This window comes from Rhinoraja longicauda, unplaced genomic scaffold (genome assembly GCF_053455715.1).
Source record: "Rhinoraja longicauda isolate Sanriku21f unplaced genomic scaffold, sRhiLon1.1 Scf000105, whole genome shotgun sequence".
Lineage (NCBI taxonomy): Eukaryota > Metazoa > Chordata > Chondrichthyes > Rajiformes > Arhynchobatidae > Rhinoraja > Rhinoraja longicauda.
Genome location: NW_027601323.1, coordinates 188841 through 212975, shown reverse-complemented (window position 1 = coordinate 212975; position 24135 = coordinate 188841). Strand labels below are relative to the sequence as shown.

Sequence of the window (24135 nt, the reverse complement as noted above, 5' to 3'; positions counted from 1 at the left end):
AACTCTGTGTATGTGGGGGGGTGGTGGGGGGTTGGGGGAAACCTTTTTTCTAATCTCTTCCTCAACGGAGATGCGACCTTTACCGTGTCGTATCTCCGTTCGCGCTACGGCCTAACATCGTGGAGTCGGCGGCCTCCAGCTGGGATCGACCTTGAAGACTCCGGTCGCAGGGCCTGGACTTACCATCTCGGAGGCTTCGGCCGTGGGCCTGCAGACCGCAACATCGGGAGTTCGCAGGTCCCTGGCTGGCGACCGGTTTTTGGGAGCTCCAGCCGTAGCAGCTTCGACCGCCCCGAAGCGCGAGGTACGATCGACCCGCTCGCAGGCCCTTCATCACCCTGCGTGGCTCGGCCGCAGCACTTTCCATCGCCCGGTGGGGGCTCAGGACTTTCATCAGCCTGCTCGGCTCGGCCCTGGGACTTTCCATCGCCCGGTGGGGGCTCAGGACTTTCATCGGCCTGCTCGGCTCGGCCCTGGGACTTTCCATCACCCGGTGGGGGCTTCAAAAAGTTGGGAGCCTCGATCACCTCGTGGCACCACGGGAGAAGAATGAGGAGGAGATAAGACTTTGCCTTCCATCACAGTGAGGTTGTGCCTAGAGCAATCACTGTGATGGCTGTTTGTGTAAAAATTGTATCTGTGTGTCCTGTGCTTTTTGTTGTCTACTGCCGGACCCTGACGTGAGAGGACGCTGGCGTTGTTTATTCGCCGCTTTTCCGTTAGGATAGTTTGTCTGTTTGTTTTTATGTTGATTGTTTTTGTAAAGCGCTTTGAGCACCCGATAAGGCGCTATATAAAATAAATGAATTATTATTATTATTATTATAGCTGCAGCAAACTGCCGGTCAGGGTATGTAAGAAGGAACTGCAGATGCTGTTTAAATCGAAGAAAGGCAAAATATTGGGCAATTGGAGGAACAGCTCCTCATCTTTCGCTTGGGCTGTTTATACTCCAGCGGTATGAACATTGTTTTCTCCCACTTCAGGTAGTCCCTGCTTCCCCTCTCTATCCCATCCCCTTTCCAGTTCACCTACTAGGCTTCCTGTCTCCGACTACATCTGATCTTTGCCACGCCCCTCCCCTGACAACAATCGGAAGAGGATCTCGACCCGAAACGTCACCCATTCCTTCTCTCCTGAGTTGCTGCCTGACCTGCTGACTTACTCCAGTATTTTGTGCTTACCTTCGATTTAAACCAGCACCTGCAGTTTTTGTTTCCCGAAACAACGGATACAGTAGATAAGTTTGGATGAGGTGCAAATTAACTTTTGCCTAACCTGAAAGGACTGTCAAAGTCCCTGGACAGAGTCGAGGGAGGAGGTATCGCGACAGGTGTTGCATCTTGTACGGTTGCAGCGGAAGGTACCTGGGAGGGGGTGGTTTGGGTGGGAAGGGATAAGTTAACCAGGGAGTTGCGGAGGGAACAGCCTCTGCGGAAGGCGGCAAGGCGTGGAAATGGGAAAATGTGGCTAGTGGTGGGGATACCATTGGAGGTGGCGGAAATTTTGGAGGATTATGTGCTGTATGTGACGGCTAATGGGGTGGAAGGTAAGGACGAGGAGGACTCTGTTTCTGTTGCGAATAGGAAGGGGGGGGGGCAAGGGCGGAGCTGCGGGGTACCGAGGAGATACGAGTCAGGGCCTCATCTATGATGGGAGAGGGGAATCCCCGTTCCCTAAAGATGAGGGCATCTCAGATGTTCTAGTATGTAACACGTCATCTTGGGCGCAGATGCGGCGTAGACGGAGGATTTGGGAGAAGGGGATGGACTCAAAGCAGGAAGCAAGGGGGGAAGACGTATAGTCGAGATAGTTGTGGCAGTCAGTGGGTTTGTAATAGACGTCAGTCAGTGGTCTATTTCTTGTGATGGAGACTGGGAGCTGCCGCTCAGGATATTGGCGTTCCCTTCAGGTTCAGCTGCAACTCATCCCTCTTGTACAGGTCACGTCTGCCCCAGAAGAAATCCCAGTTATACAAAAGTATGAATCCCTGCATCAGCACCATTGCCACGCATTCACCTGTCCTTGTTTTCCCTGTTCCTACACTCACTAGCACGGAGCACAAGCAGTACTACGGAGATCACTGCCCTGCATTTTTACATCTTTCTGAACATCCTATGTCATTTGTACCAACATGCACAGTGACTTCTGGCTCCTCACTCTCCCTCTTGAGAATATCAAGTAGCCGCTCCGAATCATCCTGGACCCTGGCACCAGAAAGCAATACACAATACAGGAGTCTCGATAGCTTCCACGGAATCTCCTGTCCACCACTCTCCCCAACAGATGTATATCCTACCACTATGGCTTTGCCATACACGGAGCCTCATCCTGCCTGATACTACTGCTCTTCCCTGACGGGTCACCCCTAACAGTCTCCAAAACTGTTACGTGTTTTGAAGGGGAATGGCCACCTTCACCCTTTGCTAACTAGAGGTCCTGGGGGGGTCACCCACCTCCATTCATCCTGGTCTTTGGGCATGACCACCTCACTGATAGTTTTGTCCAAAAGGTCTTTCGGATGATCCCGGGGTCATCTGTCTTCATCTCCATTTCCCAAATACAGCCTGCAAGGTGCTGCACCTGGACACATTTCCCACGGGTTTAGTCACCAGCGACACCAGCAGTTGCTCTGACATCCCAGGTGCTGCAGGAGGAACGTTGCATCATTCCACCTGTCTCTTGGTGGCACTGAAATAAGAACCAACAAGCTCACCAATATCAGGTTCAACAGACTGTACATTTATCTCCTCCCATTCTCACACTCCTTGCCGAAGACTCATGAGCTGAAGACTCACACTTGCCCTCTACACAGCACATTACCTCTACACAGCCTCTCTACCAACACAGCCACTCCCAACAGGCCGCTTCGCTGGATCTTGCCTTTTAATTAGTTGCTCAATCAGCCAATTTCGATGCTTCGAACAATATGCGTGCCATATTTTCAAGTGCTCTGCTAAACTGTGGTCCTTTCATCCGCGTCATTAAGATAAGTTGTAATATAGGGAGGCCCAGCACTGGCTTTTACAGCATCGGTCTAGACATTGACCCATTTATTAAAGTGAATGGGCTGCCCGGCAAGTGGTCAGTGTTATCCTGGATGGTGTCGGAGCTGCAACACCACTTGACGTGCCCCTGACGGTCCATGGGGAAAGGTTTGAATGTGAAAAAGCGAGTCTCAGTGCAAGATTTCAATACTGTTATACCACCAGGCCACAGGATGGAAATGTCTGATTCAGTTTAGGTTCGGGATCAATATTGACATTCCATGCCCCCTCCCACAAAACCTACCCGCTCTCACCCCCAACACCACAGGAGCTGGCCAGAATTAACTGGAAGGAGGCCCTAGCAGGGAAGACGGTGGAACAGCAATGGCAGATATTCCTAGGAATAATGCAAAAGTTGCAGGATCAATTTATCCCAAAGAGGAGGAAAGATTCCAAGGGGAGTAAGAGGCACCCGTGGCTGACAAGGGAAGTCAAGGACAGCATAAAAATAAAAGAGCAGAACTACAACAAAGCAAAGAAGAGTGGGAATCCAGAGGATTGGGACTCTTTTAAAGAACAACAGAAGATGACTAAGAAGGCAATACGGGGAGAAAAGATGAGGTACGAGGGTAAACTAGCCAATAATATAAAGGAGGATAGTAAAAGCTTTTTTAGGTATGTAAAGAGGAAAAAAGTAGTAAAGGCAAATGTGGGTCCCTTGAAGACAGAAGCGGGGGAATTTATTATGGGGAACAAGGAAATGGCAGATGAGTTGAACCGGTACTTTGGATCTGTCTTCACTAAGGAAGATACAAGCAATCTCCCAGATGTTCTAGTGGCCAGAGATCCTAGGGTGACGGATGAACTGAAGGAAATCCATATTAGGCAGGAAATGGTGTTGGGTAGACTGATGGGACTGAAGGCTGATAAATCCCCAGGGCCTGATGGTCTGCATCCCAGAGTACTTAAGGAGGTGGCACTAGAAATTGTGGACGCATTGGTGATCATTTTCCAATGTTCTATACATTCTGGATCAGTTCCTGTGGATTGGAGGGTAGCTAATGTTGTTCCGCTTTTTAAGAAAGGAGGGAGAGAAAAAACGGGAAATTATAGACCAGTTAGTCTGACGTTAGTGGTGGGGAAGATGCTGGAGTCAATTATAAAAGAAGAAATTGCGGAGCATTCGGATAGTAGTAACAGGATTGTTCCGAGTCAGCATGGATTTACGAAGGGGAAATCATGCTTGACTAATCTTCTGGAATTCTTTGAGGATGTAACTAAGAAAAATGACAGGGGAGAGCCGGTGGATGTGGTGTACATTGACTTTCAGAAAGCCTTTGACAAGGTTCCACATAGGAGATTAGTGGGCAAAATTAGAGCACATGGTATTGGAGGTAGGGTACTGACATGGATAGAAAATTGGTTGACAGACAGAAAGCAAAGTGTGGGGATAAATGGGTCCCTTTCAGAATGGCAGGCAGTAACTAGTGGGGTACCGCAGCTACTTACGATATACATTAATGACGGATGAAGGGATTAAATGTACCATTAGCAAATTTGCAGATGATACAAAGCTGGGTGGTAGTGTGAGCTGTGAGGAAGATGCTATGAGGATGCAGGGTGTCTTGGACAGGTTGTGTGAGTGGGCGGAAGCATGGCTGATGCAGTTTAATGTGGATAAGTGTGAGGTTATCCACTTTGGTGGTAAGAATAGGAAGGCAGAGTATTATGTGAATGGTGTCAAGTTAGCAACAGATCCGGGTGTCCTAGTGCATCAGTCACTGAAAGGAAGCATGCAGATACAGCAGGCAGTGAAGAAAGCCAATGGAATGTTGGTCTTCATAACAAGAGGAGTTGAGTATAGGAGCAAAGAGGTCCTTCTGCAGTTGTACAGGGCCCTAGTGAGACCGCACCTGGAGTACTGTGTGCAGTTTTGGTCTCCAAATTTGAGGAAGGATATTCTTGCTATTGAAGGCGTGCAGCGAAGGTATACTAGGTTAATTCCCGGAATGGCGGGACTGTCATATGTTGAAAGACTGGAGCGACTAGTCAAGTCAAGTGAAGTCAATTTTATTTGTATAGCACATTTAAAAACAACCCACGTTGACCAAAGTGCTGTACATCTGATTAGGTTCCAATGGGGAAAAAAATGAAACATACAGTAGCACGCAAACAGTTCACAGCGCCTCCTCAATGAGCCTCAAACGCTAGGGAGTAGAAATAGGTTTTGAGCCTGGACTTAAAGGAGTCGATGGAGGGGGCAGTTCTGATGGGGAGAGGGTTGCTGTTCCACAGTCTAGGAGCTGCCACCGCAAAAGCGCGGTCACCCCTGAGCTTAAGCCTAGACTAGGCTTGTATACACTGGAATTTAGAAGGATGAGAGGAGATCTTATCGAAACGTATAAGATTATTAAGGGGTTGGACACGTTAGAGGCAGGAAACATGTTCCCAATGTTGGGGGAGTCCAGAACAAGGGGCCACAGTTTAAGAATAAGGATTAGGCCATTTAGAACTGAGATGAGGAAAAACTTTTTCAGTCAGAGAGTTGTGAATCTGTGGAATTCTCTGCCTCAGAAGGCAGTGGAGGCCAATTCTCCGAATGCATTCAAGAGAAAGCTAGATAGAGCTCTTAAGGATAGGGGAGTCAGGGGGTATGGGGAGAAGGCAGGAACGGGGTACTGATTGAGAATGATCAGCCATGATCAAATTGAATGGCGGTGCTGGCTCGAAGGGCCGAATGGCCTCCTCCTGCATCTATTACCTATTGTCTATTGATAGTTGTGGATTGTGGTTCACAGTTCACTTCGCAATCTTTTCCTTCTTGTGTTAATCATTGTTTAATCCCACTATTATTATTCGGTTTACTGCAGAGCAGCAGAATATGGTAATACCTATCCACACCTTGGCTGAAGATGGAAACAGGACTGCGGCTCCAGTGACCCCAACAACAAGTACGGACACAGGTGTGTTGCAGAATTCTTCAAGATATAAATGTTGTCTTGATATCTGGTTGCATCTAATGCATGGTCGACAGGTCCGAAGGATAAGGGATGAAGGAAGGGACTGAGAAAGAGAGGATGTTATCCTGCAGGCGGTAATTGAAAGGACAGAGGGAGGAGTGATCATTGAGGCGATGAGTCATCCTCATTGAAGATTCAGATGTGCATTAATGCAGTGACTGGGGAGAGGCTTTCTGAGAAACTGAAGAGTATAAGATGGCGCATAAAACATGGCGACTCTTGTATTTGGACTCTGTGCAGTCTGCACTGTTAGAGTTATTATGGTACAAGTTGTACCTCAGAGTCATAGAGGCATACGGTATGGAAAAAGGCTCACCTTGGACATGCCAAACAACATGGCCGATCTACTATAGTCCCACAAGCCTGTGTAAGACCCATGTCCCTCTAAACCTATCCTATCCATGTACCGATTTTGTCATAAAATCCCCTACTCCACCTGAATCCTATGTCATTTCTTTCTTGATTCTCCTCCTCTGGGTAAAAGACTGTGTGCATTGATCTATTCTATATAACAGATAGTGTATCAATTCTTCTCCTAATCCTCGTGTACAGGAGGATGGTCACTGAACTTGGGTACACATGACAAAGTATCCATTGAAGCCAGGGAGCATGAGGCCACAGAGAGTGGAGTGAAGTTGGGTGGTTCATGCATGCGGAAGACAATCCTAGGAAGGTTAGCTGGCATCAACTACAGGGTTGCCTCAGGCGATAAGTGCATCTGCACCTCTTCATCAGTGCATTCGTTTAATGTGCGTTTTTTTGTTGTGATCTGTTCTCTGTCTGAACACCGGCTATGGAGATGATCACACTCCCCCAGTGCCCACTCTTCCCGTGTCCAACGCTGCCCCATCCCCCTGGGGCCCATGTTCCCTGGTCACACCATCACATCCTCCTCGGTTCAGACGCTATCCAACGTTGCCTGCTCATACGTTGCCTCAGTCTCTCCGATTCTTCAGACTGATGGCAGAGTTAGCCGTAAGCTGGCAGAGAGGTGCGGCAACACAAAGCCTGGCAAGTGAGATGGATGTTATTGAGGAGGGTTTTTTTCATAGGTAGTTGGTTGAACAAAGGCTAGAGATGAAACATCAAGATGTTAAGCAGAAGGACTGAGTGTTGGAGATTGTGAAAATAAAGAAAGGAATATCGGAGGAAGGAAAAGGGGAGGGGAGAAATCCGTGCGAGACTGTGGAGAGAGTGGGCGGAAATAAGGCCGGTGTGCGGTTTGGATTGTTACTTAATCTTGGAGTATTCAGTGTTCATACCATTGGATTTAAGGCGACACAAGCAGAATGTGAAGTGCTGTTTCTTCAGTGAGCATGTGTCCAAGGACAGAGAGGTTGCTATGGCAATGGGACGAGAGTTTCAATGTTTGGCAATTGGCGAGACAAAGCATAGACTCGGCGACTGTTTTGCCAAAACCTAGTGGATTTTCCGGTTGCTAACCGTTTTTGCTCCTCGCGCAATTTTCTCCCACCCCCTCCCTTTCCACTTACATGAATTCATCTCACTGCACAATTTGCAACTCTTCACTCCATTTGTTTCACACCTGTCTTTTCATCTCTGGCCTTTCCCCAATTATCAGCCTATCAAAAACTCCCCTCACCTGTATCCACCTTACTTAGTCTTTCACCTGTTCTTCCTCTTGTCCACATTTCTCCCCACTCACTGCCACCACAATCAGCCTGAAAAAAGATCCAGACTTGAAACTTCACCTACAATATTCTCCAGAGATGATGGTTGACCCACTGAGTTCCTCCAGCAAATTGTCTTATTCCGATATTCTTCTTGGATCATTCTCATTAGGAGCCTGGAACACTCAGGGTGGGGGTTGCTGTTGTAGCGGGAGCCAAGGGTACTGATTCAGATGATGTTTTGTTTCTCTCTTTGAATACACAGATCTGACGCCTACATTGTCTGAGCTCCTGACACAGTGGAACGAGTACCAATTGTTCCAACTAACAAAATTCTATCGGGAGAGACTAAAACAGGCGATTGAAGAAGGGGTTGAAAGTCTCAGCTTCATGATGAGACCGGAGGGACATTTCACTAAACAAGAACACGTGGTAAGTGGAAGGATCACGGTGACTTCTGTTTCCCGTCACAGAACTGACGGCATTGGGGAAGAGTGACCAATGCCAGTCTCACTCACCTCGCACTCCCTGGGCTGAACAATGTAATGGACAATGCAATAATCTCTGATCGGTTTGTGTCCTGTAGATCTGGTATTAGGAATAAAACCTGTGACATGGGAACTTCTGAGAATTGTCCATTCTGATCCAGCTGTTCTTCCCACACATGCATCTTAGCACAACGGTCAGGGAGCAGTAAACTTGTAAACGAGAATCAAAAACGATAACACGTTTTAAGTGGCATCGGTTTCATTGGTCGCATTTAGTTCAGTTCGTTAAACCACAGAGGGGATGTCTTTGATCGGGTGTAACTGGGGTAAGTATAGAAATAAAAAAGTTATCTGGTCAATGAGTGAATGCGGGCTCAGAGTGAGGGAAAATAACTGCAGATGCTGCACAAATCGAAGGTATCACAAAATGCTGGAGTAACTCAGCAGGTCAGGCAGCATCTAGGAGCGAGGGAATGGGTGACGTTTCAGGTCTAGACCCTTTTTCAGACGGATGTCAGGGGGCGGGACAAAGAAAGTATATAGGTGGAGACAGGAAGACGGGAGAACTGGGATGGGGGAAGGGGAGGGGGAAAAGAGAGAGACAGAAACTATCTAAAGTTGGAGAAGTCAATGTTCATATCGTTGGGCTGCAAGCTGCCCAAGCGAAATATGAGGTGCTGTTCCTCCAATTTCCGCTGGGCCTCACTATGGCACTGGAGCAGGCCCATGACAGAAAGGTCAGACTGGGAGTGGGAGAGGGAGTTGAAGTGCTCAGCCACCGGGAGATCAGATTGGTTAAGGCGGACTGAGCGAAGGTGTTGAGCGAAACGATCGCCGAGCCTGCATTTGGTCTCGCCGATGTAGGGAAATTGACATCTAGAGCAGCGGATACAATCAATGAAGTTGGTGGAGGTGCAGGTGGACCTCTGTCTCACCTGGAAAGACTGTTTAGGTCCTTGGACGGAGTTGAGGGGGGCGGTAAATGGACAGGTGTTGCATCTCCTGCGGTAGCAGGGGAAAGTGCCCGGGGAGGGGGTGGTTTGGGTACGAAGGGACGAGTGGACCAGGGAGTTACGGAGGGAACGGTCTCTGCGGAACGCAGAAAGGAGAGGAGTTGGGAAGATGTGGCCGGTAGTGATGTTCAGTTGTAGGGGAAGGAAATGTTGCAGGATGATTTGTTGGATTCGCTGGCTGATGGGGTGGAAGGTGAGAACGAGTGGGATTCTGTCCTTGTTACGAATGAGGGGAGGGGGAGCAAGAGCGGAGCTGTGGGATATAGAGGATGTCCTAGTGAGAGCCTCATCTATAATGGTAGAGGGGAAGCCCCGTTGCCTGAAGAATGAGGACATCACCGATGCCCTAGTGTGGAACACCTCATCCCGGGCGCAGATGCGGCGTAGACGGAGGAATTGGGAGTAGGGGATAGACTTTTTGCAGGAGTCAGGGTGGGAAGAGGTGTAGGCCAGATAGCTGTGGGAGTTAGTGGGTTTGTAGTAGATGTCAGTGACTAGTCTGTCTCCTGTGATGGAGATGGTGAGGTCCAGAAACGGGAGGGAGATGTCGGAGATAGTCCAAATATAGTTAAGGGCAGGATGGAAATTGGTGGTGAAATGTATGAAGTCAGTGAGTTCTGCATGGGTACAAGAGGTGGCACCAATGCAGTCGTCGATGTAGCGGAGGTATTCGGGGATGGGGCCAGTGTACGTCTGGAACAGGGATTGTTCGACGTACCCGACAAAGAGGCAGGCGTAGCTGGGCCCATGCGAGTGCCCATAGCTACGCCTCTGGTTTGGAGGAAGTGGGAGGAGCCAAAGGAGAAGTTGTTAAGGGTATGAATCAGCTCTGCCAGGCCGAGGAGAGTGTTACTAGATGGGGATTGGCTGGTTCTACGGTCGAGGAAGAAACGGAGGGCTTCAAGACCATCCTTGTGGGGGATGGAAGTGTAGAGTGACTGGGCATCAATGGTAAAGATGAGGGAGTGGGGGCCTGAAAACCGGAAGTTATTGAGGAGATGGAGAGCATGTGAGGTGTCTTGGACGTAGGTGGGGAGGGATTTGACCAGGGGGGATAGGATGGAGTCGAGGTAGGTGGAAAGAAGTTCGGTGCGGGCTCAGAGTGGGTAAGAATGTAGATGAAACAACATAATAGCTTCAAAATGCCGAGCAGGAAGCAATGCAGGCTGCACTGGACACATCCATTTCTAGTGGGATAGTGTCTATGTGAGGCCAAAATGAATTGAGTTGCTGCTTTACAGCGAATGCAGCGCCGGAGACTCAGGTTCGATCCTGACTACGGGTGCTGCACTGTAAGGTGTTTGTACGTTCTCCCCGTGACCTGCGTGGGTTTTCTCCGAGATCTTCGGTTTCCTCCCACACTCTAAAGACGTAGAGGTATGTAGGTTAATTGGCTGGGTAAAATGTAAAAATTGTCCCTAGTGGGTGTAGGATAGTGTTAATGTACGGGGATCGCTGGGCGGCACGGACTTGGAGGGCCGAAAAGGCCTGTTTCCGGCTGTATATATATGATATGATGATATGATATGATATCAACACAGCCATCGTTGACCTAAATGGGCTGTTCCCGTGCTGTACTCTGCTGTGTTCTCGGACACTGCCAGGTGTGAAGTGCGTTTCACACTGTCAGGACTCTGGGAGTGCACAGTTTGTCAGCCCAGTGTCATGGGTGTATGAACAGGCAAACCAATGCCTGCCACAATGCTCAATAATACCAGAATCCTCCCCTTTTCCCAGTACCCCTCTTTCCCCGTTGGGCCCGTCCTCGTAGGGTTTCCATTGTAACCGGGAGGGTGGAAGGAGGGGGGAGGGGGAGAGGGATGGAAGGGAAGAGGGAGGGAGTGGGGGAGGGAGGGAAGGAGGGAGTTGGGGAGGGAGGGGGAGGAGGGGGGGATGGAGGTAGGAAGGAGGGGGGAGGAAGGGGTTGAGGGGGGAAGGGGGACCTCCCCTTTTCCCAGTACCCCTCTTTCCCCCACCACCAAGCCCCCTCCGCAACGACCCCTGTTGTCCCCGTCCCCATTCTCAGACTCCCCCATTCTCTCTCTCCCCCCCAGACACACTCTAAGTGCTTTTTTCGCAACACTTGCCCCGGTGGCCCACGAGCATAGGGGCCCCATGCTGATCTATGTATGTTAAGTAAATTGCAATATAAAACACTACTTTAAAACAATTAGTGCTTTTCTTGCAACATTCGCGGTTACTTAGTGCTTCTCACGGCGATCTGTAAGTGCTTTTCGAAACAATGTAGCACCCATCTCACACAAGCATTGTGACGTCACAAGCGGAGGACCTTGAAAAAAAAGGTTAGAAATAAAAAAATGTAAATTTAAAACATCTGTAAAGAGTAGACACTGAAGAAGGGTCTCGACCCGAAACGTCACCCATTCCTTCTCTCCCGAGATGCTGCCTGACCTGCTGAGTTACACCAGCATTTTGTGAATAAATCGATTTGTACCAGCATCTGCAGTTATTTTCTTATACTAAGAGTAGACACCCAATAGCAGCTGCTTGTCCATTGTGACGTCACACGCTGAAGACTAAATCCGCACCGCAGCGCCCCCTATAGAACCAATAAATCGGGGGGGGGCAGCGCTTTAAAACCTCTAACTTAAAAAATATACGACCAAATTAAATAAAAATATCATTTTCCAGCAGCTGTCCGCGTGGTGATTAAGGCGGTGGACCGTTTTGAAGAAATCAGCGAAATCAAATATACACACCCCCCATTCTCTCCTCGGAGGGAGGGGGGAGAGGGGAGGGAGGGGGACCTCCCCTTTTCCCAGTACCCCTCTTTCCCCCACCACCAAGTCCCCTCCGCACGACCCCTTTTGTCCCACTCCCCAGTCCCCATTCTCAGACCCCCCCCCATTTTCTCTCCCCCAGACACACTCTTAGCATCAGTTAAAGGCCCGGGGGGGGGGGGGGGCGGGTGAGCGGATCAGTGAAAGGTCCGGGGGGGGGGGGCGGGGGATCACATCAGTGAAAGGTCCGGGGGGGGGATAGCGGGGAGAGGGTCTCCCCGGTGTGGGAGAGAGGAGAGAAGCAAGGGGAGAGAAGAGAGGTGAGCCGGTGATCGCGGGCTGGCTCTGCTAACTGCGTCCATTTTTTTGGTGCGAGTGAGGAGATGCCGCGCATGCGTGCTGAGCACACCCGCGCAACAGCGCCCCCCTGAAAACCAATAAATCAGGGGGGGCAGCGCTTTAAAACCTCTGTAACTTAAAAAATATGCGTCCGAATTAAATAAAAATATCATTTTCCAGCAGCTGTCCACGTGGTGATTAAGGCGGTGCAAAAACTTTGGCGCTACGGTTCACCGGTTTGCAGAAATCAGCGAAATCAAATATATATACATATATATACATATATATTAACAAGATCTGAGTTTTAATAGTATACTAGCCCATTCCCACACCCCCCATTCTCTCCTCCCCCAACCCCAATCTTACTCTCCACACACACCCCCTTTCCCCACGACCTCCCCTTTTCCCAGTACCCCTATTTCCCCCACCACCAAGCCCCCTCCGGACGACCCCTGTTGTCCCCTTCCCCATTCTCCCCATTCTCTCCTCCCCCAACCCCAATCTTACTCTCCCCACACCCCTCCTTTCCCCACGACCTCCCCTTTTCCCAGTACCCCTATTTCCCCACCACCAAGCCCCCTCCGGAGGACCCCTGTTGTCCCCCTCCCCAGTCCCCATTCTCAGACCCCGCCACCATTCTCTCTCCCCCAGACACACTCTTACTCTCCCCCACCCCCCCTTTCCCCAGCACACCCCTTTCCCCAACCCTTGCCCCCAGCACCAACAGGTCCGGGGGGGGCGGGGAGCGCATCAATGAAAGTTACTGGGAGGTGGGGTGCGCATTAGTGAAAGGTCCGTGGGCGGCGGGGGAGCGCATCAGTGAAAGGTCCGGGGGGGGGGGGAGCGCATCAGTGAAAGGTCCGGTGGGGGGATAGCGGGGAGAGGGTCTCCCGGGTGTGGGAGAGAAGAGAGAAGCAAGGGGAGAGAGGAGAGGTGAGCCCATACGCACAGACGCACAGCAGCGCCACGCTGAAAGCCTTCAATAAATCAGTAGGAGGGGGGTTGCGCGAGCTTTTTGACGTCACACGCTGAAGGAAATTGAAAAAACGGCTGGGTTTTTTTTATTTTTTACTAAAACCTCTAACTTAAAAAATACGCGACCGAATCAAATAAAAAAATCATTTTCCAGCAGCGGTGCAAAAATTGTGGCGCTACGGTTTGCCGTAATCAGCCGAATCACAGATATATATATATATACATATATTCATACATACACAAGATCTGAGTTTTAAGAAGATAGATAGATAGAAGACAGATACTAGCAAAGAGGGCCCGTTGGGCCCATTCCCACACCCCCCATTCTCTCCCCCCCCCAACCCCAATCTTTCTCTCCCCACACCTCCCCCCCCTTACCCCACGACCTCCCCTTTTCACAGTACCCCTCTTTCCCCCACCACCAAGCCCCCTCCGGACGACCCCTGTTGTCCCATTCTCAGACGCCGCCACCATTCTCTCTCCCCAGACACACTCTTACTCTCCCCCACCCTCCCTTTCCCCAGCACACCCCTTTCCCCTACTCTCTCTTGCCCCCAGCACCAACAGGTCCGGGCGGGGGGGGGAGCGCATCAGTGAAAGGTCGGGGGGGAGGGGGGAGCGCATTAGTGAAAGGTCCGGGCGGGTGGGGCGGGGGAGCGCATCAGTGAAAGGTCCGGGGGGGGGGGGGGGAGAGCATCAGTGAAGGTTCGGGGGGGGATAGCAGGGAGAGGATCTCCCGGGTGTGGGAGAGAGGAGAGAAGGAAGGGGAGAGAGGAGCAGACGCACAGCAGCGCCACGCTGAAAGCCTTCAATAAATCAGTAGGAGGGGGGTGCATGGGCATTTTGACGTCACACGCTGAAGGCCATGGAAAAAACAGATGGATTTTTTTTAAACTAAAACCTCTGTAACTTAAAAAATATACGACCGAATTAAATAAAAATGTCATTTTCCAGCAGCGTTCAGCGGTGTGATTAAGGCGGTGCAAAAATTGTTTTGCAGAAATCAGCCGAAATCTTTGTTACAAATATACATACAAATCAGAGTTTTAGTAAGAACTCATTGGGCCCATTCCCACACCCCCCATTCTCTCCTCCCCCAACCCCAATCTTACTCTCCACACACACCCCCTTTCCCCACGACCTCCCCTTTTCCCAGTACCCCTATTTCCCCCACCACCAAGCCCCCTCCGGACGACCCCTGTTGTCCCCTTCCCCAGTCCCCATTCTCTCCTCCCCCAACCCCAATCTTACTCTCCCCACACCCCTCCTTTCCCCACGACCTCCCCTTTTCCCAGTACCCCTATTTCCCCCACCACCAAGCCCCCTCCGGACGACCCCTGTTGTCCCCAGTCCCCATTCTCAGACCCCGCCATCATTCTCTCTCCCCCAGACACACTCTTACTATCCCCCACCCCCCCTTTCCCCAGCACACCCCTTTCCCCTACTCTCTCTTGCCCCCAGCACCAACAGGTCCGGGGGGGGGGAGCGCATTAGTAAAGGTCCGGGCGGGTGGGGCGGGGGAGCGCATCAGTGAAAGGTCCGGGGGGGGGGGGGGGGGGGAGAGCATCAGTGAAGGGTCGGGGGGGGATAGCAGGGAGAGGATCTCCCGGGTGTGGGAGAGAGGAGAGAAGGAAGGGGAGAGAGGAGCAGACGCACAGCAGCGCCACGCTGAAAGCCTTCAATAAATCAGTAGGAGGGGGGTGCATGGGCATTTGGACGTCACACGCTGAAGGGAGCGCATCAGTGAAAGGTCCGGGGGGGGGGGAGCGCATCAGTGAAAGGTCCGGGGGGGGCGGGGAGCGCATCAGTGAAAGGTCCGTGGGGGGGGGGGAGCGCATCAGTGAAAGGTCCGTGGGGGGGGGGGCGGGGGAGCGCATGAGTGAAAGGTCCGGGGGGGGGGGGGGGGGGGGAGCGCATGAGTGACAGGTCCGGGGGGGGGGGGCGATAGCGGGGAGAGGGTCTCCCGGGTGTGGGAGAGAGGAGAGAAGCAAGAGGAGAGGGGAGCCCATACGCACAGACGCACCACGCTGAAAGCCTTCAATAAATCAGTAGGAGGGGGGTTGGGCGAGCTCTTCTCACATGGGCATTTTGAGGTCACAGCGTTTGACGTCACACGCTGTAACTTAAAAAATACACGACCAAATCAAATAAAAATATGATTTTCCAGCAGCGTTCAGCGTGGTGATTAAGGCGCTGCAAAAATCGTGGCACTACGGTGCACCGTTTTTGCCGAAATCAGCCGAAATCACAGACATATACACGCTGAAGACTAAATCCGCACCACAGCGCCCCCCTGAAAACCTTCAATAAATCAGGGGGGGGGGGCAGCGCTTTAAAACCTCTGTAACTTAAAAATTATGCGACCGAATTAAATACAAATATCATTTCCCAGCAGCGAACCGCGTGGTGATTAAGGCGGTGCAAAAATCGTGGCGCTACGGTTCACCGTTTTGCCGGAATCAGCGAAATCACAGATATATACATATACATATAATATATTCATTCATTTATTCATACATACATTCGCAAAATCTGACTTTTAATAAGTTAGATAGATAGATAGATAGATAGATAGATAGATAGATAGATAGATAGATAGATAGATAGATAGATAGATAGATAGATAGATAGATAGATAGATAGATAGATAAATAGATAGATAGATAGATAGATAGATAGATAGATAGATAGAAGATAGATAGAAGATAGATAGATAGAAGATATATATATATATCTTATCTCTCTCTCTCTCTCTTTTGTTGTGTTTTGAGTTGAGTCATCTAACATTGTGTTCATTATCTGCCTATTCCCGTGCAAGATGTTCAACGTAAACACAAGGAGACTCTGCGAGCACAGACGGAAAGACTGAGCGTGAACACGATCCTGATGAAGGAGAAGGTGAAGGTTTGCCAGCTGCTTGATCGATACGCTGAGCTCACAATCACCTCCACTGTTCGAGATCGGACACTGGTAGAACATGAGCTGCTGGCAAGAGGCCGGGACCATGAAGAGTGGAGAGAGAAATGTCTCCGGAGAGAACTAGAAAAAATCAGGACAGATCAATTATTCCACAGCAGCTTTTCCAGAAGAAAATCCCGTTCTGGGAGTTCAGCATCTGTGGCCGGAGTCCCGGGAATCGGAAAAACAACAATGGTGCAAAAGATTGTTCATGACTGGGCCACAGGGAAAATATATCAAGACTTCCAGTTTGTTTTCAGTTTTAAATTCCGAGATTTAAACACTATTAACTGCAGAGTGACCCTGAAGGAACTGATTCTGGATCAGTATCCTTACTTTAGGAATATCCTTGAAGAGGTCTGGAAGAACCCAGAGGGATTGCTGTTTATATTCGACGGTCTGGATGAATTCAAGGGCAGGATCGATTTTGATGACAGTCGGAGAGACACAGAACCTCAGCACAAGTGTCCAGATCCCGAGTGGTGGTGTGAAGTGTCTGACATTGTGTACAGTTTAATCCAGCACAAGCTGCTGCCAGGGTGTTCAGTGCTAGTGACCACCCGCCCCACTGCGTTACATTTACTGGAAAAGGCAGAGATCAGTGTCACGGCTGAAATCCTGGGATTTGTTGGTGAGGAACGGAAAGAATATTTCACCAGATATTTTGAAGATCAGACGGTGGCAGCAGCTGTTTTCAAACACGTGGAGGAGAACGAGATCCTGTACACCATGAGCTACAACCCCTCCTACTGCTGGATCCTCGCCCTGACACTGGGCCCCTTCTTCACACAAACACACCGGGACACGCAGCGAGTTCCCAAGACCATCACACAACTATATTGCTACTTTATTTACAACATCCTGAAAAACCACGGCCGTGAGATTGAGAGCCCCCGTGAGGTGTTACTGAGGGTTGGTCAGATGGCCTTCACTGGAGTGTCCAAGAAGAACATTGTGTTCACAGATGGAGATTTGATCGAGTACAATCTGCAGCCTTCCCAGTTCCTGTCCGGGTTCCTGATGGAACTTTTTGAGAGAGAGGATTCAGCCCGGAGCGTGGTGTACACCTTCCCACACCTCACCATCCAAGAGTTTGTAGCCGCACTCGCACAATTCCTGACTCCGGATCGCGGGGATATCGTGAAACTCCTGTCTGAAGCCCTCAGCACGACAGACGGGCGATTTGAGGTATTTCTCCGTTTTGTCGCTGGTCTCTCCTCCCCACGGTCAGCTCGGGTCCTGGAGGAGTTTCTGGGTCCATTTCCTCATCAAACAATCTGCCAAGTGATTGACTGGGTGAAGGAGGAGGTTAAACGCCAGGCTGGAAACACAGGGAAGGACGCTGGAAAACGGAGCCTCCTGAACGCGCTGCACTACCTGTTTGAGTCTCAGAATCCTGCACTTGCTCAGCAGACACTGGGATCTGTGGAAACACTTTCATTCGGTGGACTGGGACTGACCCCGATTGACTGCGCGGTCCTGTCTCATGTCATCAGGCACTGTGATACAATCAAACACCTCGATCTGTGGGACTGCCGCATTCAGTGTGAAGGTCTCCAGCAGCTGGGACCGGTTCTGCACAAGTGTCAGCGCTTGAGGTAACTGTCCGTTTGACGCTAACACTGACCTGTAAAATTGTTTCACTATTTTGTTCTTCCGTCCAGCAACCTTTCTATGGGGCCGGCCGTCACTGTGCACGGCACCCCTCCTCTTTTACACTACCAGGATCGCCGGTGGTCTACTCCGTCCCCCCCTCCATCGGGTCGCCGGTGTTCTACTCCGTCCCCCTCTCACCCGGGTCACCGATGGTCGACACCGTCCCCCCTCCACCAGGTTACCGGTGGTCGACTCCGTCCTCCCTCCCCCGAGTCACCGGTGGTCCACTCCGCCCAACCCCTCCCCTGGGTCACCCGTGGTCGATTCCGTTCCCGCCTCCACCCTCCTCCCTCCCCCGGGTCGCTGGTGGTCGATTCCGTTCCCGCCTCCACCCTCCTCCCTCCCCCGGGTCGCTGGTGGTCGACTCCTTCCCGCCCTCATCCCTCCCACGGGTCGCTAGTTGTCGACTCCGTCACCCCCTCCTCCCTCCCGCGGGTCACCCATAGTCGGCTCCGTCTCCCTCTCCCGGGTTGCTGGTGGTCGACTCCACCGCCCCCCCCCCACGGGTCACCGATGGTAGCTGCCGTTCTCCCTCCCCCACGTCACGTGTGTTGCAGGCGTTCTCTGCACGGGGAACATTTCCCAGTCGTCGGGGAATGAGAATAAATGGTAAAAGTCACCAAACACCACAACGACAGAGATTTATTCAATAATTTGCTGAGGCGCTTCCAGAAATATCAGTTTCGGAGAAGTTATCTGAGCCCCGGGTTTGTATCAGTTTGTTCCTTACTCTGTCTGTTTGTGTTTAGATTGGGATGCAACGATCTGGGTGATTCAGGAGTGAAACTGGTGTCTGCGGCTCTGGGGAACCCGGACTGTAAAATACAGAGACTGAGGTAAGTCCCAGACTGTGAGAGATTGTGTTTACAGTCACTGGGTGTCTGACACTGAACATTAATATGATCAGTAATTGTGTCACTGATAAACACTGTGGATTTGCACAGTCTCGTGTCTCTCTGTGTCCCCTCACCCTCACTCTCTCTCATCTCCAGGCTGGACAATGTCGGTCTCACACATTCTGGAGCCGAGGATCTCGCCTCCGCTCTCAGTACAAACACCTCACTGACGGAGCTGAAGCTGAGTTTCAATAAACTGGGTGATTCAGGAGTGAAACTGGTGTCTGCGGCTCTGGGGAACCCGGACTGTAAAATACAGAGACTGGGGTAAGTCCCAGACTGTGAGAGATTGTGTTTACAGTCACTGGGTGTCTGACACTGAACATTAATATCATCAGTAATTGTGTCACCGATAAACACTGGGGATTTTCACCGTCTCGTGTCTCTTTGTGCCCCTCACTCTCTCTCATCTCCAGGCTGTGCAGTGTCGGTCTCACAGATTCTGGAGCCGCGGATCTCGTCTCCGCTCTCAGTACAAACCCCTCACTGACGAAGCTGGACCTGAGATACAACTCCCTCACAGACCGATCTGTTCCCGGTCTCCGCCGCCTCATACAGACCCTCCCGTGTCTGGATCGGATCAGGTGAGTGTTTGTGTTAATGTTTATTGTGATAAAATATCAGGGGATGTGCGGGCTTCTCCTGTGATTTAGTTCTGTGAGTGTTGTTGAAATATCAACCGCAGTCCCTGTTCCTGACACTGATGTTTAATCTGTTTTGTCTTTATTCCTGGGCTTGTTTCAGGCTGTCGGGGAATGAGTTCAGTGCAGATGGACGGAACCGGCTGGAGAGTCTGCGAGGATTCAGATCCGGACTGAGAGTGGACGTGTGAACATCTCGGGGTGTAAACGTCACCGCCCTGGGGCCGGGAATATTGTTGGCCGATTCCCCGCCCTCCCCTTTAAACGGCCGCCCTTCCCTTTAAACTGTCGCCCTACCCTTTAAACGGCCGCCCTCACCTTTAAACTGTCGCCCTCCCCTTTAAACTGTCGCCCTCCCCTTTAAAAGGCCGCCCTTCCCTTTAAACGGCATTTAAATACCGTGCTTCCCCCCAGTGGGGGACCGGGGAATTGCATCTGGAACTGCAGGGTCTCGGATGTGTCTTTCTTTATCATAGACAATAGGTGCAGGAGGAGGCCATTCGGCCCTTCGAGCATGTACGCACAGCCATTCAATGTGATCATGGCTGATCATTCTCAATCAGTACCCCGTTCGTGCCTTCTCCCCATACCCCATGACTCCGCTATCCTTAAGAGCTCTATCTAGCTCTCTCTTGAATGTATTCAGAGAATTGGCCTCCACTGCCTTCTGAGGCAGAGAATTAATCGCACAGATTCACATATCTCTGACTGAAAAAGTTTTTCCTCATCTCAGTTCTAAATGGCCTACCCCTCATTCTTAAACAGTGGCCCCTTGTTCTGGACTCCCCCAACATTGGGAACATGTTTCCTGCATCTAATGTATCCAACTCCTTAATAATCTTATACGTTTCGATAAGATCTCCTCTCATCCTTCTAAATTCCAGTGTATACAAGCCTAGTCGCTCCAGTCTTTCAACATATGATAGTCCCGCCATTCCGGGAATTAACGTAGTAAACCTACGCTGCACGCCCTCAATATCAACAAATATTCTTCCTCAAATTTGGAGACCAAAACTGCACACAGTACTCCAGGTGCGGTCTCACTAGGGCCTTGTACAACTGCAGAAGGACCTATTTGCTCCTATACTCAACTCCTCTTGTTATGAAGGCCAACATGCCATTGGCTTTCTTCACTGCCTGCTGAACCTGCATGCTTCCTTTCAGTGACTAATGCACTAGGACACCCAGATCTCGTTGTACGTCCCCTGTTCCTAAATTGACATCATTCAGATAATACTCTGCCTTCCTATTCTTACCACCAAAGTGGATAACCTCACACTTATCCACATTAAACTGCATCTGCCATGCATCCGCCCACTCACACAACCTGTCCAAGTCACCCTGCAACCTCAAAGCATCTTCCTCACAGTTCACACTAACACCCAGCTTTGTATCATCTGCAAATTTGCTAATGGGACTTTTAATCCCTTCATCCAAGTCATTAATGTATATTGTAAATAGCTGCGGTCCCAGCACCGAGCCTTGCGGTACCCCACTAGATACTGCCTGCCATTCTGAAAGGGACCCATTTATCCCCACTCTTTGCTTTCTGTCTGTCAACCAATTTTCTATCTATGTCAGTACCCTACCTCCAATACCATGTGCTCTAATTTTGCCTATTAATCTTCCAATGAAAACACTCAGCCAGAAAAGAAGACAAAATGACTTGAAAATGACAATGTAACTGATGCAGCCGTTTCACCTGATGCTGCATGTGAAGACATTTCAAAATATATTGAAAAATGTGATCTTCCGGAATGTTGGACACAAGAAATGTACTTAAACAAAAAGAAAGAATATCCCTAGCTAAATGTTAAATACAGAAAACTCGGATGTTGTGTATGCAGCAAGTGTCATCTTGGATTTGAACGGACACAAGGAATTCATTTGTCTCGTGAGTGGTGCAGTGTTAATGTAGTAGGAGTGAGTGGTGACAAAGCAAAACAGTCCATGAGTTTAAGAAAAAAGATTTTTAAGCACAAAAATAGTGAGGCTCATATCGAGAAAAAAAAAAGGGCGGCACGGTAGCGCAGCGGTAGAGTTGCTGCTTTACAGCGAATGCAGCGCCGGAGACTCAGGTTCGATCCTGACTACGGGTACTGCACTGTAAGGAGTTTGTACGTTCTCCCCGTGACCTGCGTGGGTTTTCTCCGAGATCTTCGGTTTCCTCCCACACTCCAAAGACGTACAGGTATGTAGGTTAATTGGCTGGGTAAATGTAAAAATTGTCCCTAGTGGGTGTAGGATAGTGTTAATGTACGGGGATCACTGGGCGGCACGGACTTGGTGGGCCGAAAAGGCCTGTTTCCGGCTGTATATATATGATATGATATGATATGATATCAGAGGCCAAAAACAGCTGGAAAAAAAGCAATTGAAAATGTAGTGTATATGTCACTGAAAAAGGACGAAGCAAAAACAGGTGGAGTTTTTAGAACTGTATATAATATTGTACACAATGGTAGGCCCTACACAGATATGTCTTCTGATATTGAACTACAAGAAAGAAACGGCATCGACTTAAGGTACGTCCTACACTCTCGTAACTCATGTGTAGATGTTTCTCACCAAATAGGGAACCAGATGTGCAGCACTTTGGTAAACGTGGGTTGTTTTTAAATGTGCTATACAAATAAAATTGACTTGACTTGACTTGACTTGAAAGACAGTCGAGGAAAATATAATCTCAAAGCAATCTAAAATGTCTATTATGATTGATGAATCTACTACTATTAATGGGAAAACTGTTCTAGTAGTCTGCTTGAGAGCAGCAGTTGGTGAATCTTCCCAACCTATATCATTCTATTTTGACTTGGAACATATGAAACTTGGTGCAAATGCAAAATCTATATATGATGGGCTTCTAAAGTTGTTTACAAAGAGGTGGTTTTTCAATACAATACCTAAAAGAAAATGTGATATCACTTGTAACTGATGGTGCATCACTAATGTTAGGACGAAATGCAGGGGTTGCAAAACTATTTCTTGATGATTTCCCTAATGCAACTGTTTGGCACTGTGCCAGCCACAGGCTTGAACTCAGTGTAGGTGATGCTATAAATGAAGTTGCAGGTTTGAATCATTTTCAGATATTTTGTGATAAATTGTATTCCTCATATCATGCGTCTCATAAGAATCAGGATGAGTTAACTGCATGTGCTGAGGCTCTTCACTGTCAACTGTTGAAGATTTGGTCGTGTTTTCAGTGTTAGATGTGTTGCTTCGTCTTACCGAACTGTAAAGGCAATGTGGCAGTCTTATAAAGCTATTTGGGAGCATTTTGGAAAAGCACGCTGCGATGCTTCAAGATCTAGTGCAGAGAGAGCAAAGTACGAGGGGCTGATAAAAGTATTAGTCATCAGCTTTCGTAAATAATTTGGGCTTGTTGATGGACAGTTTTCTAGAGTTGTCTGAACTGTCACTTCAACTGCAGAACTGAAATTGTACACTTAGTAAAGCACATGAGGAAATTAAACGAACTATCAAGGTTGTTGAATGTCAAATAGAGAAGCCAGGAAAATGTTATACTCAAGTGGAGAAAGCAACAAGCCAGATGATATTTAATGGAATAAATTTGAGAGTTGGTAAAGTACCTACTATACATAGACAACAGTTTTTGAGGAGTTTGGTCAATAATATGAAATCCAGGCTGCTTGAATCCACAACAGCTTCCAACGATAAATGTAAAAAATTAATTACCAAGTCGAAATATTTAGATATTAACAATATTCCAGAAGATTCACTTTTTACCTTTGGGGATAATGATGTAGAAGAAATGACAGAACAATTTGGCTTAAATGGTCGGCTTTGTGTCAGAGCCTTCAGAGAGAGAGAGAGAGAGGGAGAGAGAGAGAGAGGATGAGGGGGAGAGAGAGGGGGGAGAAAGAGAGGGTGGGTTACAGAGATGGGGGGAGAGGGGAGTTAGAGAGAAGGAGGAGAGAGAGAGATAGGGGGTGGAGAGTGAGAGAGAGAGAGGGGGAGAGAGAGGTTACAGACAGAGGGGGGGAGAGAGGGAGGGATAAGGAAGGGAGAGAGAGAAATGGGGCGGAGAGAGGGGGAGAGAGAGAACATATATATATATATATATGTGTGTGTGAGAGAGAGGGGGGAGAGAGAGGGGAGAGGGGGAAAGAGAGAGAGGGGGAGAGGGAAGGTTACATAGACGGGGAGAGGGGTTACAGAGAAGGTTACAGAGGTGGAGAGAGAGAGAGTGGGTTACAGAGACGGGGGGAGAGGGGAGTTAGAAAGGAGGAGAGGGGGAGGTCACAGAGAGAGGGGGAGAGAGAATTCAAGGACTCTAAAGGGAAGATACTTTCTGCAGATTTTCAGCAGCTGGTAACGGCTGTAAATACAATTCCGATACCGACAGCAGAATGTGAAAGAAGTCTCAGTGGCATGAATCTCTGCATGTCACCACAACGTGCAAGACTTCAAACTGATCATCTCAACTCTTCTATTTATTGTTGGTGGGACCTCCTCTGTCAAAATTCAACCCCAAAGAATGTGTGAGGACATGGCTTCTTAGTGGCAGAAGGGTTGCTGAAGAAACGGCATGCAGAAAGAACGAGGAGTTGACAGAAAAAGATGGAGATTATACACCATTATGGAACATTTTGTAATGTAAACAGAGAGAGAGAGATGCCAGGAAGCAGCTATGACATATAATACACAATAAACTATATTATAAATACACTGCAGGTCCTTCTGCAGTTGTACAGGGCCCTAGTGAGACCGCACCTGGTGTACTGTGTGCAGTTTTGGTCTCCAAATTTGAGGAAGGATTTTCTTGC

The 24135-nt window shown here is 49.3% G+C and overlaps 1 protein-coding gene across 1 annotated transcript; it reads left to right on the top strand.

The window, feature by feature from the left end:
* The first annotated feature begins 7934 nt into the window (after positions 1-7934).
* On the top strand, positions 7935-23181 carry LOC144590056 (NACHT, LRR and PYD domains-containing protein 3-like). The gene is made up of 6 exons (XM_078394921.1): positions 7935-8070; positions 16013-17750; positions 18558-18644; positions 18801-18971; positions 19121-19288; positions 19449-23181. Exons 2-6 carry the CDS (start codon positions 16081-16083, stop codon positions 19534-19536), a joined length of 2184 nt encoding a protein of 727 aa, XP_078251047.1. The 5' UTR covers positions 7935-8070; positions 16013-16080; the 3' UTR covers positions 19537-23181.
* Positions 23182-24135: the final 954 nt, after the last annotated feature.